General features: G+C 39.8%; 1 protein-coding gene across 3 annotated transcripts in view; it reads left to right on the forward strand.

The window, feature by feature from the left end:
* Window positions 1–18,754, forward strand: part of fars2 (phenylalanyl-tRNA synthetase 2, mitochondrial) — a 181,514-nt gene that overhangs the window by 82,077 nt on the left and 80,683 nt on the right. For all 3 annotated transcript variants that reach the window (XR_010804352.1, XM_066683027.1, XM_066683028.1), the window contains exon 5: window positions 14,010–14,170. Coding sequence is in view for 2 of the 3 variants with exons in the window: in XM_066683027.1 (XP_066539124.1) it covers window positions 14,010–14,170 (161 nt within the window). In the remaining variant the exon portion in view is untranslated. The remainder of the gene's footprint in view (window positions 1–14,009; window positions 14,171–18,754) is intronic.

Below are 18,754 nucleotides of genomic sequence, written 5' to 3' on the forward strand. Positions count from 1 at the left end.
GGTCTTGCAAGGAAGTGTTTCTGCTCTGTGAGCTGGGAGGACACATGCTAACCCTTTTAAGGGAGATTGAAGCAGAGGAGCAGAATGAAAATGTCATTGTGAGTGTAGGGGAACGGTGTTCCCTTGGCAGCTGGAGCAGTGGGAACAGAGAGCAGTCAGAGAGAGCTGTCAGCCGGCCTCTCCAAGCCTCACCAAGCTGCACTAATTGAGATGTAATAGCTTCATAAATTAGGCCCTCTCCAGCATTAATGCTTATCTACTCCGTGTCATGGAGCTACATGGCCACGGATGTGTAAGGCCTATGTGTTATTTCAAATGACAGGTTTTTTTTTTTTTTTGGGGTCACTTACAGTTTACATATTTTATACAGATTTTACCAAGAATTTCAAATCTCAAAAATAAATCGTGAAAATTTTCAAAGAAATCTATAGTGCATTGCTTATATTCTCTGAACCCAAATAATAAAGAGAAACTGGCAGCACATTTTTTTCTGCAATAGGTATCATCACTGCCACACAGCTCCAGGGTCTTGGGGTCCTGGGTTCAGTCTTTGTCTCACATCACTGTTTGTGAAAAGTTCTTCACCTTTGTTTTTTCCTATGTGGTTTCCTCCCTCTATCCAAAATCACGTTGTCAAGTTGAGTGCGTGTGATGTGGTGAGTGTGTCCAAGTTGTGTTGCACCCAGTGATTCTGGAAGGGTTGCGGACCAGCAGCACCCCTCATAAAAAGATAAGAAGGAAGCAGTTACAGTATATGAATCATTAAATGAAGAAAGAAATGGCAACAAAATTAGAAGGGTTTTTTTGTGATTTCAGTGATTATGTCTGTTGAAAAATCTTTTTCTCCAGCCAGCCTTTGCAACAAATCCTTGGGTAGCATTAGGTTCTAGGAGTGTGCCTTAAAACAGCAAAACCCACCTTTGTCTTGCAACTAGCTGGATCACACCTTGACTTGTCCAGTTCCTTATCTAAGTCTTGGGGCTAAATAAGTGGTTACTCTTATTCACCAAGTAAATGTGCTCTGGCACTGAATGAGTGATCTTTTTATATATTACTATATAATTTTTCCCAACTTTCAAGTATATTGTTTATATTTAGTGACCCTCCCTCCCACCCTCATCCGCCCAAAATAAATGAAACCCTATTATAATATAATGAATTTTATGATGATGTATTGATGTATTTCATTTATTTTGTACAAACTCCTACTCCACCCATTGCTATTGTGTAAAAATAAAATGCGATATAAATAATATAAAATGTATTAACGGACATGCAGAGGGCTTCATAACTGATGGTGCCATTGCTATTGGCAATTGTTTGTAAAATTTATTTATAAAATAAAAAATATAGAAATATAAAATAATGCAATATAACTTATTATTTGAACAAAACCACACTGCAGTTATTTGCACCCTTAGACACTATGATGGTATATATATATATATATATATATATTTATGCGTGTGTGTGTATTTTTTTATGGTTTAAGTTATGATCTAAAAAGAGACTTTGTCTTCTCTTGGTGTTAGTGACCACATGTCCTGTCCAGTGCCTTTCACTTTAATTTTAACCAAGCATCTTGATGTGCAGAAAGTGTTATTATTTTGGAGCATTGGAGTGGAATCAAACACACAACATTAAAAACAATTCTTTAATTTAGAAAGGATTAAATGCAAATGGAATGTAGAGCTGAACTGTGGAGCTTTAGCTAAAGCCTGCTTTTTATCCAGCGTTTATAGGAGGTTAAGCCACATTGTCAACCTCTCATGTATAATTAGCTGTACTTGCTGCCTTTGTTTTAAAAGCAGCTTTGTTGTATCACCCAGGGACAGAGAACGACATTCTTGGGTGTCACAATGCCATAAACAGTGATGTGAGAGCTGGTTCTGATGAGGTTTAAGCTGGGACTGTACACTTCTGGAGGTGAATTTCGAACCTCACTATTTTGTCTTTAAAGAGCCGTTAACAGAAAAGAAAGTGATTCTTCTGTGGCATCACTCCAAAGAATGCTGTATTGCCTTTGGAGTGTAACACCTCAGCCTAAGCCTGGGCAGTGTGATATTCTAGTGACCTGTGTTGTGATTCTGTAATAATGTCTTCAGTGTGTCTGCGCAGTCTTCTCCTCTGTCATTCATATTCACAGTTTCACTCTGCAGCCGTGCTCATCACAGGCAGCATTGACCCCGGAGCTAGGGCACTTCATGACTCTGCGTTTGTGGCCTCTCTACCCTCACACATTCCTTTGGGCTTTTCCAGATCCAATCACCTCTGATAGAGGAGTGTACATCATAAAGCAGGGAGATTCCTCTCGTCTCCTGCATGCATGAAACCAAAGTTACAGAAGCCAGGGGTCTGACCAGCTCTGGTCACTCTGTGCATTATGAATAGGGGGTGATGCCCTGTGTTTTACATAAGTTCTCCTGGGCTGATTTTTTTTTCTTTTAAATCACATGCACAGAATCGTTAGTATCTCACTCTGTTCTCCCTTGATTTCGATAAGTTAGTGCTTTTCTGTGAAGGCTTTTTACTAAAAGTGGAAACATTGCTGCTTGGATTTGGTAGCATTCAGAGGTAAGAACATCAGAGACGTCTAATATTACTGTTGGATGATTTGTTCTGGATCTAATCATACTGGATACTGTCCAGCTCACTAACATACACAGATCAATTATAACATTTACACCACTTCCTTGTTTCTGTACTCACTGTCCATACAGGAGCACTAATACATTTGCAGACTGAAACCTCTTTTTTGCTCTGTATACCTCATATGCCTAATTCCACTCTGTTTTTCAGTGGTCAGGACCCCCACAAAAGACCAGCGCAGAGCAGATATGATTTGGGTGGTGGATCATTCTCAGTGCTGCAGTGACAATGACATAGTGTTAGTGACATAGTGTTATGCTGGTACGAGTGGATCAGACAAAGCAGCACTACTCGAGTTTTTAAACACTGTGTCCACAGACTTTGAGGTGAGAGAGTCAGAGATTTGATTCAATAAGTGGGTGAGTGAGTGGGTGTGTCTTAAAGTAACTGAAACTGCTAATTGCCTCTACCTAGTCTTTGTTGCCTTATATTCACTCAAGAGCTTCCTTTGGGTCCCGCATCAGAAGTGCCAGTGGTGATATACTGCAACAGTGGGAAAGTTCTTGCAACTCTGACTGCTCTTTTATTTCATGTGTCGGATAACACTGAATATAATAATGCTCTTATGATTCTCTCTCCTCTGTTTCTGAATGAACGTAAGCAATATTACTCCTCCTTTCCCTCACCAGAAACACCACTCATTTCCTGTCATGCCGACCCCTTTCCCCTTAAACCAGAAGTGCATCTCTTATTCTCTTCGTATCGACGTAGGAAACGCAACACAAAAACATTGCGCTCCATTACTAATCAAGCTGCATTATTAATGCCCCCCATTACTTATTCATTACAGTGGCTCTGTACGAATGCCTGAGCCAATACTAAAAAAAAAATCCATATTAACCACACTATGCAAATGTGAACCTGTGTTTTCTATCAGAATGAGCTGACTCCTTCCATTGTCAGTGTTGCCTGCAGGGTTCCACAGATCTTTTGCTCACATGGGTACATACAGAGCCACTTCAAGAGAATTGCTCACTCAGTGAAAACCCTATTTTCATTATTATGATAAGAGAGTAATGTACAGTTTGGTGGTTTGTGCTTAGATTCAGATGAGTCATACCGATTTTACAACCTTTTGGACGGAGGCGAAGATCAATGAATGGATTCCTGAAAGTGGATGTTGAAGCCTTATGTGTAGGATTAGCTTCTGCTCTGGTTGAAATACTTTTTAAAGACCTCTGAGTAACATCGGATGTTTTTTTGCCCACTCCATAATTGCAGAGGTGGAAAGACTTTATAAAAAGAATCAGATTTGTGAAAGAGGAGAAAATAGTCAGCTGAAGTAGCTATAACTTGGTAATTCGATCGTCTCTTTACATTAAAGCACAGCTTTTTCGCAGTCTTCTTATAAAAAATGTCACCTGGTAAGGCGAGCAGAATCATCATCTAGAATCAATGGGTGACATTTTTGTTATCCGGCACACATAGGTAAATGCCACTTACGAAAGGTGAGCTGTAACTCAGCTCAGGATTTACTTGCCTGCTGCCTAATAGAAGTTTTGCTCTCACCTTGGGACAGCCTTATAGGTCACCTATTCACTCTGTAGTTTTCACACATCTTAGCACTGCTCTTTCAGAAGAGTTTGTGCCTATTGTGTAGCATCACAGTGTTGACAGAACATGTACTTCTATAATTCAGTGAGGGACAGTGAATATTAGAGTTAGGCCTTCACTTCAGGCCATAAATGTCAAAAGTGTGTGAAAAAGCCAGGAAAAATAATTGAGCTCCACTATGAGGCTACTTTCTATTAGCACTCCTATGGGATTCTACTAATATGTTAGTGCTAATGTAATGGTGATATACATGAACATTTATTGGACATTTTAGGCACATGAAGCTGGTTAGACGTTCTATATCCTTGTAACAGACTGTGTTTATTTTGAATGTGGTGATTTTAGAATGCCTTTCAGTATACAGAGTATTTCTACATCGTGTGCCTTTCCATTTCTAACAGAAGCACCCTGGTCAGTCTGCCACTTTTAACATTAGACATTAGTTAGTAGTCATATTTGTCAGATTCAACTTCATTTTTACACTATGTTTGTGTAAATAAAATGAAACGAAGCATTCAGCATTTCATCACACTTGATATCAATTTACTACCTCTTCACAAATTTGCTAAAAACTGTACAGGGCTATGATAGCAGTGTTAGCTGAGGTAACTTGTGTTATTAATCAAAATACTGGCTTCTTGTGTAAATTTCTAGTCACGTGATCTGCCATGGCTTTCTGTGGTTTTGGTACAGCTTTAAATGTAATGTAGTACAGCCAAAACGCTGTGTTGCACATTGTGGAGTACTAAGGAATTGAACAGAGCTTGGAGTCATTCAGCACCGGTGGGATGCATGGTGGGACACATTCCTTTGTGAATGTTCGTTTTATCAGTAAAACCTATCAAACTTAACATTAGCTATTTTAATCTACGTACTCTCTTCTCTGTATCCAGTGTTTCAAATTAAATGCACCTTGCAGGCATTTGTAATTGCGATTATATTGCATTTCATGAAATCCTGAAGCAGTGGCTAGAGCAATATTGCAGAAGTGGGCAATAATGTTCATAGTGGAAGGCATAGTCACTAGCATTATGTGATTTTAAACTTATGTGCAGCTGTTCCAGAGTATTTTCCAGAGTATTCCCCCAATATTTCTCTAAAAGGATTGTACAAGCTTTGTGCACACTTGAACATCTGCGTCCACAGTAGGTGGCAGAAATACTCAATTTCAGCAATGTGTGTAAACATCTGGACATGGTATATGATCTTTAATTGGTTAATGTAATTGAGAAAAGGCAAACTGCTTTCCTTGCTGTTTGTAACATGTATTGTGACTTGTTACTTGTCATGCTGTTCAGCCAATTGGAAAACATGCATTCCGCCTTTGCTAGCCTTTGTTTGGTTCAACACACTCTGGGTGAATCCAAGTTTGCTTCTACACATTTGTATTTGAGTGTTATCTTGCCCATTGGAACCAAGTAAAAATTTGTAGTGTTTACAGTCTTCCTCTACAAAATGGGACATCCCTTCGGAGCAGCACTTCATCGGTGCTCTGCTGCCGGTCTGCAGTGATATCAGAGCACTACTGCTGAACTTTTAAAATAGTTACATTTAGGGCTACATATGCCTTCAAAAGCATTTGATAATCACATATTATCACCAACTCCTAACTCTCTGTTATTCAACCCCTTATTCAGTGGCCTTCCCTTTTAAAACATCCAGTTCCTCCTTAAATGCTACAGGCACTAGAGCATAATTGCTTCACCATTTAAGGTGGACCTACTAGCTGCTTACCAAGGAATCGGCTTACAACTACCAACATTTTCTGCTTGTAATGAAGTAATTGGACATAACGCTTTGAAACAACATTAAATAAAATGTAGAGATAATGCAATGGTTATCAAAATTTCAAGGAGAAATACTGACATTTTTGGCTTTTTCTGACTTGCATGGCCATCTTGCCTGTGATTCACAAAGCATTCATAAGACCTTGGCTTGAAACCTGCCTCTTAAAAAATTATTTCAAGGGGTATATAGTCCTACACCCTTGGCCCTACCCCTCATTCCCAACAAGTATTGGGACAACCCTACCGCAAAATGGTTGGGCTAAGGGCTGAAATGTTATTCATCCTCTCAGGCCAAGGCTAGGCAGGGGCTAAGTAGAGCCATCAGTGCAATCTACGACTGTGCCCAACACCCATTGAACAGCAGTCTTCTTGGTCTGTCAGGACCCTTATAGTATTGCATGCTTCATTCAGCAAGTAGACATTCATTTTGTAGAAGAAAAAGAAATCATCTGCTCTTCCACCAGCAGTGAGCCGTTACATTGGACACTAACCCATCTTTGTCCACTGATATTAATATGCAATGCCGCAGGTGCTTCAGGACTACTGGAACCAGAGGGGACAATGCAGGTGCAAATTTATCATTAACTCTGGAGGAAAACCAGAGGGAAGAGGGATCTTGTGAGGGTGGGGTGGGGGGGGGTAGGTAGGGGGGAGTTGAGATGGATGGAAAGAGGGAGGAAATGGTGCTAGAGGAGGGATATATTGATGGGGAGAGATAGCTGGAACAATGAGAGAGTGACCGATAGGTGATGAAAGAGAAGCAAAAGGATAGGTGGAGGGGAGAAAATGAGCGATAGACAGGGAGAGAAGAGTAAGCAGCAGACTTGGGTGAGCATTAGAGGGACGAGGGACATGGGGAGAAAGGGAGAAAGAGAGAGAGGGAGAGATGAAGGGAGGGAGTGAGGGATTGGCAGGGAGGGGATGGCATAGAGGCGTCAAGCTGTGAATGTGAGTGCTGCCAAGGACTGTTAGCCCTGCTGATGTCATTGCAAGGTGAAGAGTGTAAGACTGCCAGCCTCCCCTGCCAGCATCTCTGGGCCTCTGTGATTGGCTGGGGAGGGAGGAATACATCACACACCTGTGTGTCTGAAGTACTGTACTATATTCTTACTTATCTGCTATGCATTTTATTTGCTGCTTGAATTACCACAGAAACACATTTGTAACTCGAGTTGCTTAGTTTTGTAGCACTTTCTGTCTGTATTTTCTTCCATGCAGTTAGTGCTCTTGCGGATTTAGAGACTATTCCAATGTATGTAATATGAAACAGCAAAAATAAATCAATATTTCCCACCTATGGAGCAGGAAGGAAGCAACATCTTCATTTCTGTTCATGCTTTTCAACATTTGAAGGTGTCTGTAGTCTAAACACCTCCATATGCCGTTTCTTGGCCATGAGCAGAGAGAAAATGCCTGGGCCATTGCAGACTTTTTAAATGCACATTTACTAACACTAGGGCTTAGTAAACTCATCAGACCTGTTTCCAACAGCAAACAGACTGAAGAGTTAGCAAATGGTGTGGAGATATTCTCTAAAGTTTATATAACAAGTGATGTGATCTATATACATATATAATTTTTTTGTGAACATAGCCTTTGAAAAACAACATTAAACAAAGTAATTAGATTACTTTTGTAAGAATTAATTCGTATTCATTTAAGGAGGGAGGGAACCATGCTGGTTTTGGATGAACCTTTACACACACATTTACAGCCCAGTGTTTTAGACCTGTTTAGTCATTGTGTGGCATTCACCCATGGATGAATTTATGCTCGTGTGTAGCTACTTCGAAGCATCCCAATTCATGTTATGTCCAGTACAGGATAACCAGGTTGACAATGGCAAACACTCTGATTTATGAATGATCATGAAAGTTTTTCATCCCAAATTATGTACTGGATAGTGCCATCTTTCCTCTTCTAATTTTCTCCTGGTCCTGTCTGGGCCACCCCGACTGTGAATTGTAAATATCAAACATGTTCAATATTCACGACTCAGTGTCCTGTAGTGTGGGGTGGATGCTGACTCTTACTCTAACGTCAGGCCGGAAAGATTATAAACCAGTGGGAGCCGACATAGGGTTATGTTTTAATGGCCATCTACTATGTTTATTTTCATCTACTTTGTGAGAAACTCCTGCCTACTCTCATGATGTAGCAGTTCATGAGTAACTCCCTTGAGGTTTTGATGACTGGAGCTGTGTGTTGGGTGTTAGCAATTTTTATTCAGAAGGGGTGTTACATTCAGGTTGTATTGTTTAGTGTGGTGACCTTTGTCTCTTTTCCACCAAATGAACTTTTTTTCTTTGTTTACAACGAGTTCAGATCAGAGTGGAGTATAATAAAATATGTAAATATGGCAGAGTTCTGAGTCATCCGGCTGAGCTTATAAAAAGTGCAGGAAAGTAGACAATGCACCTCATGTCACACACATGGAAGGAGCACATTCCTATTTATTACTAGTTATTTATATATAATAATCATATTATAATGATGATCATACATGGATTATAATGTAAAATACTCCACGCCAATCATTAGATCTCCACATAGGGCCCACCCCACTCTCCTTCTACCTGCAGCCACTGTTCCTGTATTCTTAACCCAAACCTATGGGGTTACTGTGTCTCTTTATATATCCAATCAGCAACACCAAAGCTTACTTGATGGGCCCAGCCCTTGTGTACCCAGTGCTTTGCTGAATTGAGCCCAGTCTCAACAGTGAAATCTGGAGTCTCAGACCCACCTCCCTCCAAGCTATCTTTACAGCCCTGGCATCCTTCAACAACCGTAAATCCACACTGGTCTTCCAAATGACTAAGGCTGTACCTAGCCCCACTGGCACTGTTAATGCACATGTTCAGTGCCAATCAGTTCCATGTAAATTTTATGCTCTATCAGCTACCTGTGCTGTTGGCTCCTCGTTGGTGGAAAAGCACTATTCGAGGACTAAACATGATCTATCACAGAACATTCTGTGAACAAGGTCATTATATGAGGGGTGTCTCACATATTCAACACCAGGTAGGATTTGTAAAAATCCTGTAGTGTGGGCCAAGTATAAAAGTGGTTAGTTCTATAAGTACTCTACTTGATCCTCACTGCCCTGGTGTAGAGGGAGAGAAAGCAGTCGTGGGACGTCATGATACCAGTCCAAAGCACTAATCTGAGGTCGCGGCTGACGCCTACTTCGTTGTCTCCTGGCTGACGTCTCTGGCACGATGCATGTGTGCTGAGCTAAGCCTCAAGCTCGTTGTGCTATTAACCATGTCACATGGCTTTATGTCTCTCTTTCATCTCTCTTGATGTGCTCGTTACCTGCAGTGGCAGGCAAGTGATAGCAATCAGCTCATCCATCAATCCTCTGCCCAGAGTCTTTGCTGAAATGCTCTGGCTGGATTCCACCCACTCCAAATCGCCAGCCATGGAGAGCTCCAATCAGGGCTGAGCAACAGAGACATGCAAACTCAAAATCAGTATTTTTTTTTATTATTAATATTTGTGTATATATATATATATATATATATATATATATATATATATTTTTATTTTTTTTTTTTTTGGTACTACTACTGCAGACATCTGAAATAGCGCCTCCGTCTTCCAGTGCGAGGAAGTTAATTAGTTGTTTCTGCAGGGATGGGAGTAATTAATGAAAGGTGCAGGAGGCAGGACGTAGGAGTTGATTGATCTGGGTGCACGAGGCCCGCATTTATTCAGGTGTCTGTTTTTGCCGACTGAGTGCTTTGACCCCTGCGTTGCTCCTTCATTACCATATAAAGCAGCTTTTCCTCAACTCTGATGGAATGCTACTCTGGAGTAGGCAGAAAAGCAGGTGTGTACGAATGAAATAAGCGGGTATCGTATGTGGTCACCTCTTGCCATGGTGCATCCCAGGTTGCAAACCAAATCATGTTCATGACAAATACAACAGGCTCTAATTCTTCATCCCAGCAACGGCTTTGCTGAATTCCTGTCAGTCAAAGGGAGCCGTCACTAGGACATTCGCTCACTCAATCACTCTCTCACTCTGGAGCCTACTTGGAATTTTTGGGTGTGAGCCAGGGACACATCCTGAACAGGGCTACTCTCCATCACAAGGAACTACACACTCTGAATAACCAATCTTGACCCGACCCCCCACCCACCCCCCACCCCCATAGTTAGGAACTAACTTGGTCCAACTTTAAATGAAGTGTCTCTAATATCTGCGTAGTCACATATGAACAACATATGCAACTACAATGTACATACTGATGAATTTGTACCTGCTACAGATGGATTACAGTAGTAAAGCTGATGTAATTACATATGTCTATCAAGTTTAGTTAGTAGTCAGACTGGAACTAGATTGTTATGTTCCAGAAGCCTTTTCTGGTAGGTATGCATTAATTACATTTAAGACATTAAACAGGATTTGCCATACTTTTTTAACATTTAGCAAGTATTTATGTTATTGTTGAGACATTGTTACCAATTTCAGTTTTAAACCATTCTTTAATATGATAGTAATGTGATAGTATTGTGATAGAAGATGTAATATTTATAAAATTATTTAAATGTGTTACAAAATTATTACTAAACATAAAATACAATCTTTCATTAACCTTGTCTAAATAGGTTTAATTCACTGATAAAATGATGAATGTGTTGAAATTGTCCTGTCATTATTAGGATACAATTGCTAAATAACTTTTATATGCAATTCTGTAGTAATAGCATATACACAGGTTGGACAATGAACCTGTCATTTTAGTGTGGGAGGTTTCATGGCTAAATTGGACCAGCCTGGTGTCCAATCTTCATTAATTACACATTGCACCAGTAAGAGCAGTGTGTGAATGGTAAGAGCACAGTTTTAAGAGCACAGTTTTACTCAAAATATAGCAATGCACACAGCATTATGGGTGACATACCAGAGTTCAAAAGAGGACAAATTGTTGGTGCACATCTTGCTGGCGCATCTGTGACCAAAACAGCAAGTCTTTGTGATGTATCTAGAGCCATGGTATCCAGGGTAATGTCAGCATACCACCAAGAAGGACGAAACACATCCAACAGGATTAACTGTGGACGCAAGAGGAAGCTGTCTGAAAGGGATGTTCGGGTGCTAACCTGGATTGTATCCAAAAAACATAAAACCACGGCTGTCCAAATCATGGCAGAATTAAATGTGCACCTCAACTCTCCTGTTTCCACCAGAACTGTCCGTCGGGAGCTCCACAGGGTCAATATACACTCCCGGGCTGCTATATCCAAACCCTTGGTCACTCTTGCCAATGCCAAACGTTGGTTTCAATGGTGCAAGGAGCACAGATCTTGGGCTGTGGAAAATGTGAAGCATGTATTGTTCTCTGATGAGTCCACCTTTACTGTTTTCCCCACATCCGGGAGAGTTATGGTGTGGAGAAGCCCCAAAGAAGCGTCCCACCCAGACTGTTGCATGCCCAGAGTGTAGCATGGGGGTGGATCAGTGAGGGTTTGGGCTGCCATATCATGGCATTCCCTTGGCCCAATACTTATGCTAGATGGGTGCGTCACTGCCAAGGACTACCGAACCATTCTGGAGGACCATGTGCATCCAATGGTTCAAACATTGTATCCTGAAAGCGGTGCCGTGTATCAGGATGACAATGCACCAATACACACAGCAAGACTGGTGAAGGATTTGTTTGATGAACATGAAAGTGAAGTTGAACATCTCCCATGGCCTGCACAGTCACCAGATCTAAATATTATTGAGCCGCTTTGGGGTGTTTTGGAGGAGCGATTCAGGAAACATTTTCCTCCACCAGCATCACGTAGTGACCTGGCCACTATCCTGCAAGAAGAATGGCTTAAAATCCCTCTGACCACTGTGCAGGACTTGTATATGTCATTCCCAAGACGAATTGACGCTGTATTGGCCGCAAAAGGAGGCCCTACACCATACTAATAAATTATTGGTGGTCTAAAACCAGGTGTTTCAGTTTCATTGTCCAATCCCTGTATGTTACAATGAGACAAGTAGTAGCTTAATTTTAATTAGTCTTTAATGATTAATTATTCCAGAATAATTATGAAAAGGTTAAAATAAGTAGTTGGTATATAAGCACTTTGTAATTACAGATATGATCAAGTTACCATATTACAACGCAGTTATTCCAGAGTAATTATGTAAAAGTTACACTTTAAAATATTTGGACAGTTCCTGTTTAGTTGTCTAGGTACTGTGTAATAATTGAGTGGTAAAATAGACATTAATTATGGGTAATAATAATGCAACACATTTAAATAATTTCATAAAAGTTACATTGTGAAATGAGGGACATCCACTGTACTATCACATTACAGAATGGTTTAAAGCTGAAACTGGTTACAATGTCTCAACAATAACAAAAATATTAGCTAAATGTTAGAAACTATGGCAAATCCAGTTTAATGTCTTAATGTAAGTTAATACATACCTGTCAGAAAATACATCTGGAACAAACAATATTATTCCAGTCTGATTACTAATGTAAGTAAACATGTTTTACATGAATGTAATTGCATGAGAGAGAATATGCTGTTACAACTATGAAGATCCACTTGTGTAATTATAAAAGGCAATACTAAAGTTGATATACATATATAATTAAATAAGTTTTGCTGTGTAAACCATCTGTAAAAGGTACTAATCCATCAGTAGTTACATTGTTGTTGTATATGTTGTTCATGTGTAACCACACAGTTATTAGAGTCACTTAATATAAAGCGGAACCACTAACTTTTCTGGTTCAGAAAACTATTTATGCTGGTGAAGATGCAGCAAACAGTTACAGGTTAGATTTACGAATGGGAACCAAACCAAACTCCTTACAGACAGTGACCCAAGGTCGGAATCGAACCCACAGCCCCAGAGCCCTGGAGCTGTGTGACAGCTACTACACCTGTTCTGCCATTGTGCCACACACTGGAACCTGCAGTCTGTGGAGTTCTAAATCACATAAATACTTTAATTTAAAAATGACTAAACAGTCGCAATATTAATAGTATTACGGAGTCATAAAACTGTTGTTCTTTTATCCAACAGGGTTGATTGCTTTATTTGTTTAAAACCTAAATGCTGACAGTGCCCTTTCATGCTGTTTACTTATGATAGCCTTGGGACTAGCGTTAACATATGTAGTGTTAATTAGGTGAGAACCCTGAAATCTAGCCATTATTATTTTTGTGTTTTTCTCTTGACAGTATTGGTTGGTTGAATTTCTCTCTCAAATATACACCACACACACACACACAAACACACACACATCAACCATAACATTATAACCACGTCCTTGTTTCTACAATCACGTCCTACACGTTCTACAATTACAGACTGTAGTCAATCTGTTGCTCTGTATACATCGTTTGCCCCTTTTCACCCTCTTCTTTCATGGTCAGGACCTCACAGAGCAGGTATAATTTAGGTGGTGGATCATTCTCAGCTCTGCAGTGACACTGATGTGATCATGGTATGTTAGTGTGTGTTGTGCTTGTACGAGTGGATCAGACACAGCAGTGCTCCTGGAGTTTTTAAAGCCCTCAGTATCACTGCTTGACTGAAAATAGTCCGCCGCCCAAAAATACCCAACCAACAGCGTGTCCAGTGAAGGTCCACTGTGTCAGTGTCACCACAGTGCTGAGAATGATCCACCACCCAAATCATACCTGCTCTGTGGTAGTCCTGACCATTGAAGAACAGGATCAAAAGGTGGAAAATAAAATATAAAGAGCAACAAATGGACTATAGTCTGCAAAGTGCTCCTCTATGGTCATTGGATATAGAAACAAAGGGGTGGTCATAATGATATGGTTGATTGGTGTTTTAGTGCAGGTATATTTGGATTGCAGTGTCAAAATGAATTTGGAACAGATCAGCTGTAGTGGTGATCTGCTGGTGCTGTTCATTTATAGGGAAATGTAACATTATTAGAGGCATTGCCTTCTGAATGAACCTCCTAAATGAAAAACAAATTAAGAAGCAAGAGTTTTGTTCTTTTTTTTTTCTGGCAGCGGGAGCAGAAAATAAGATTGGCTGGGCTTTTGGACTGGGTTTGGAGAGACTTGCTATGGTTCTATTTGGTATCCCAGACATCCGCCTCTTCTGGAGTCAGGATGAACGCTTCCTCAAGCAATTCCACCTGCCCAACATCTATGACCCTGTCACCTTTCAGGTACGAAGCATACTTTTTTTTTCTTCCCCAAAGCAACTTTAATGGGAACCAAGGCTGTGTGAATTCAGAAAGCTGCAAGGACAGCACTAGAGCCACAGGAGAATGGACTGACTTATCCTCTGTTTGCAGTGGGTTCAGATCATAGTGAATGTTCCTCAAGTCACACAGACCACAGCCCCAGAAAGCAATCAGACTGAGCATTTTCCTGTTTTTGTTTCCTTGCAGAATTTATTTTCTATTTTAAAATCAGAAAGCCGATAACAGGTCCGCTGCATCGTACCATTTACATTGGTCTTTGTGGTCTTGGGGTTTAACTTGACTAAAGTCTCTGGCTAAAGAACTGTTCTATGTTGTGCTGTTGTTTGATTTCATCAGGCACATATATTTTGGGTATATATTTCAAAACCTGGTTATGTTGGTGGAAACTTGCGGGTGTTTCAGAATTAGGTCAGCGAACGTGAAACGGAACCTGTTCCACATCAGTGGAAAAGGGCTATCAGGCACCCTCCTGATGTCTTGTAAGCCTTGGTGTCATTGCTAGATCACATGTGTATGTGGTGGAGTAATACTTAAAGAGGTTCAGTCAGTGTTCCATTATCTTGCCACTCCTGGAATGTCTCTTAGCCAGTCATAATGCATGGTCAGAAATAACTATGGTATATTATGGAACATTTGAAAACAGCTGCCAACAGAATATTTTGATGTCTTTGAACACTGCTCTGATATTCCCCAATCAACAGTCTAATGATACAAAACTGTTATAATATAGACAGCTGTTTTAGAAGGTAGAATAAGAATGATTTTGTCTATCTCTGTAATGCACTTTTTTTTGTGTTGGCTGTATTATTGATTACCTTAAGCTAGGAGAATGATGCCTGAGGATGTAAAATTTCAGAATGAGGACAAATGATGTAGGTTTAAGGTGGAAACAAAGCAGTTTGTAAAAGGAAAATAGAACACAGCGCCTGACCGGCAGCACAGCTGTATTGTGCACCCTCTGTCCAACATTTGCGGGCTTGGGCTGAAGTAATGTTATCTAAAAATAAAACACAGACAAGTGGCATTATCTTTGTTTGGTGACATTGGTTAGTTTTTTCACTTACTTATAGCATGTATGTGGAATATGTATTCATATTTGGATTAATATATGACCTCTCAGAGTACCTAGTTATATTAAAGATAAAAAGATATATAAGATTTGGGATGTTAATGTTTGCTAAAAGGAATGATGACAGCTATTTTCCAAAACTATATTAATTTATCACAATATTTTACAACCAAATTTGCTAATATGGACATGCATCTGAATACAGGATAATGAACAACTTTATGGGGTAAAACATTCTGCAATTGACTGACTGGGGTAGATATCATTGACAGCACTGGGTTTGCTAAGGCTATGTTCACATTTCTTGCTCAGATTAGATTTGGCTGTCTTGACGGTTCATGTTCATGCACGTATGTGACCTGTATATGGTTGGAATGCGAACAAATCTGTCCCTGAACCCATACATATTGATATGATTATGCACATCACCTCCATAATGAGATGTGGTAAAACTGGATAAACAGACATGATATTAGCTTGTGTGCATCACATTTTGTTCAGGAGGACAGCAAACAGCTCATACACTATACATGATTAGGACAAGAAGCCAAAAAAATTCCAATTTTCCAAAATTCAGGTGTCTCCCTCAGCATTATGCAGTACACAGTGTAGGGTAGACAATAATGGTTTTTGCACACCTTAGTGTGTTGTATGTAGAAATATTAAACCATTTATATTCTACTATAAACTTAATATTTTGCTGTTGAACTAGTGCCCTGTTGGGGTGTGGTTGTTTTAGTTTCATAATTTGTGAAGTGCACTATGTAGGACATATGCCACTGTATGAAACTAACCCGAGACTCTTGTTCACTGTTGTTTTGCCACACTGCCGTTGTGGGCTGAGGACCACAGAACTAAGTGCTTACATACAGGCAAAAAAATGAGACATGAAATCCAATCTGGTCGTTCACATTTGTGTTGCATGCCCACAAATCAGACCTAGGATCACATACGAAAGTGACTCAAATCTAATTTGACAAATCAGGTTTGACATGTCCACACAGCCCTTCAAAGATCAGATCTCAGAGTCATATTAAGGCAAAAGATTGAAGTCACTTCAGCCTGGTAATGTGAATGTAGCCTAATGTGGTGGTAGGGTTTTATCTCTTTTTTTCTGTTTTTTTTTAGGTTTGTTTATTTCTTTGTTGTTGTTTTTTTTTTTTTTTTTTTTTTTTGCGCCAGCTTACTCTGAGGTTTAGACTAAACCTTCAGTCTCATTTAACCACTGTGAAGTGAACAAATGGAACAGTCAGAAGCTGTTTCACAGTGACCTGCTTGCTATGCAAACTGGGGCTTTGTAAAACACCCTCAAGGTGCCCAAAGAATTAGTTGTTTGCAATTATCCTAACCTCCATCAAGGGTCTGCTAGGTAGCTTAATGAGTTTGTTTAGCGTAATGCAGATTCTGTCACCCTCTGTCGATGTTTATTTAATTTACATAATTACAGGGAGTAAATATTTGAGTTTCATTGTTGTGGAAAGTTTTGGAGAAGATGTGACTCTATTGAACCCTCTGTTTTTCAGACACATATAATGAATGCGTTTTTTTTTACCCATGGGAGTACACTACCACTATCATGCTCAATGTGTTTAGGATGGGGAAACACCTCCATACATGAAGATCACTGGATTTGGAATATCTGCCTTGCATCTTCACTCATTGTCATTTTTTTTTTCAGCTCCACTAACCACACAAGAGCACTTTGTAATTCTTCAAGTTTCTCTGCATACTTCCTTATCCCCATTTCACCTTCTTTTCAATGGTCAGTATCCCTGCAGGACCACCACAGATCAGGGGTCTTATTGAATACCACATGCTGGTTGCTGATTGGCTGATGCATGTGTCGATCTTGCTCTCTTAGGGCTAGGAATAGTGATTGGATTTTCAGATCCCAAAGAGTCAGATCTTTGACCAACCTTGGCCAGGGGTTTGAAAAGCTTGGAGTTGACTCAGTTCAAGTTTGCAACTGATTTCATGTTTGTACAACTCTCTTGCAATTAAAAGCTACCATACACACAATGTTGATCATACTGACCCAGAACACACTTTAAAATTCGCAATTATTGCTAAAAAAAATCAATCTTGGGACTGTTCTGAAGTAGTCTTCTTTGAGCTTGGATCTGCAGCCAATTGAACACCTATGAGAAGAGCTGAAACATGCAGTCTGTAGATGGCACTCTTCAATCTTTAATCAGCTGGAGCAGTTTGCTCAGGAAGAGTAGGCCATTAAACTACCTGTTGATAGGTGTCTTAATGAGACCTGCTGAAAGGTTGTCACAAACCAAGTTTATTTGAGATTAATGAACAATGTTCAACATCCATTAAAAGTTATGAAGTCTTTGTTCCACATCTTTCATTCATTCATTCATTCATTGTCTGTAACCGCTGATCCAGTTCACGGTCGCGTTGGTTCCAGAGCCTACCTGGAATCATTGGGCGCAAGGCAGGAATTACACCCTGGAGGGGGCTGTTCCACATCAAAAATATTTCAACCAAAAGATAAACAGCATGGCTCTACAAAATGATCAGTGGTAATTAAGTGTCTTGGCTGTTATTACCATTTGGAACAAGGAGGAACAGACCAATTCATAATTCTGTAGTAGCAGAGAAAACACTTAAAACAACAGTTCAGAGAAAAATATGACATATGGTTTTCTATAAAAACGGACAAGATTACCAATTGAGTCTCTTTTTACCAGACCAGCCTAGAAGAGGCATTTTGGTTACTGACTGACTGAGAGACATGCATGCGCAAGGCCTGGCTCTGGTGCCATAGCTGTGGACAGGAGCTAAATCTCAGTTTGGCTGAATTTATTGTTATTTTTTTGGGTGTGTGTCTCTGCCACAAATATTATTGTAAAGGGAAGTAGTGTGTAGATATACAGTACAATGGTATAAATATGTTTGTCACACTCGCTGTCCTAGAGCAATATCCCCCACCTGTGACCATCTTAAAGATCTGCTAAAATATAGCTCAGATAGCCTGGTGCTACTTTTAAAGCCCTGGCGTTGGTTTTCAGCTTGGTCAAACTCTGATATAGTACGTAATTCATGTCGGTCCTAACAGAGTTGTCATAGAGCCCACGACGGTAGTTAAATTCTGTTGAATGAACCCGGCAGCATCAGTACTGAAACTTATTGTGGAAAATAGGATAGAGGGTGGGACGTTGTTTCTTCAGTGAAACCTTGGACTATGAAACATCTAGAAAGCAATTTTACATAAAATGAAGAAAGAAAATAATAATTAGCTAACTGTGCCAATGTGTAAATACATGAAAATCCTGCTAATTTCTTAAAAATGAATTGCCTTTATAATTACTAAACTAATAACACAAAAACTTATTAACTATAACTTTGTGATATTTTTTTTTCTTTCATTTCTACATTAGTTAGATCTGCCCTATATTTTGCTGTACCACAATATCACAGAATAAACACGAACATGTAAACGAACACATTGATATGAAGCACCAAAT

This window comes from Hoplias malabaricus, chromosome 10 (genome assembly GCF_029633855.1).
Source record: "Hoplias malabaricus isolate fHopMal1 chromosome 10, fHopMal1.hap1, whole genome shotgun sequence".
NCBI classification, from domain to species: domain Eukaryota; kingdom Metazoa; phylum Chordata; class Actinopteri; order Characiformes; family Erythrinidae; genus Hoplias; species Hoplias malabaricus.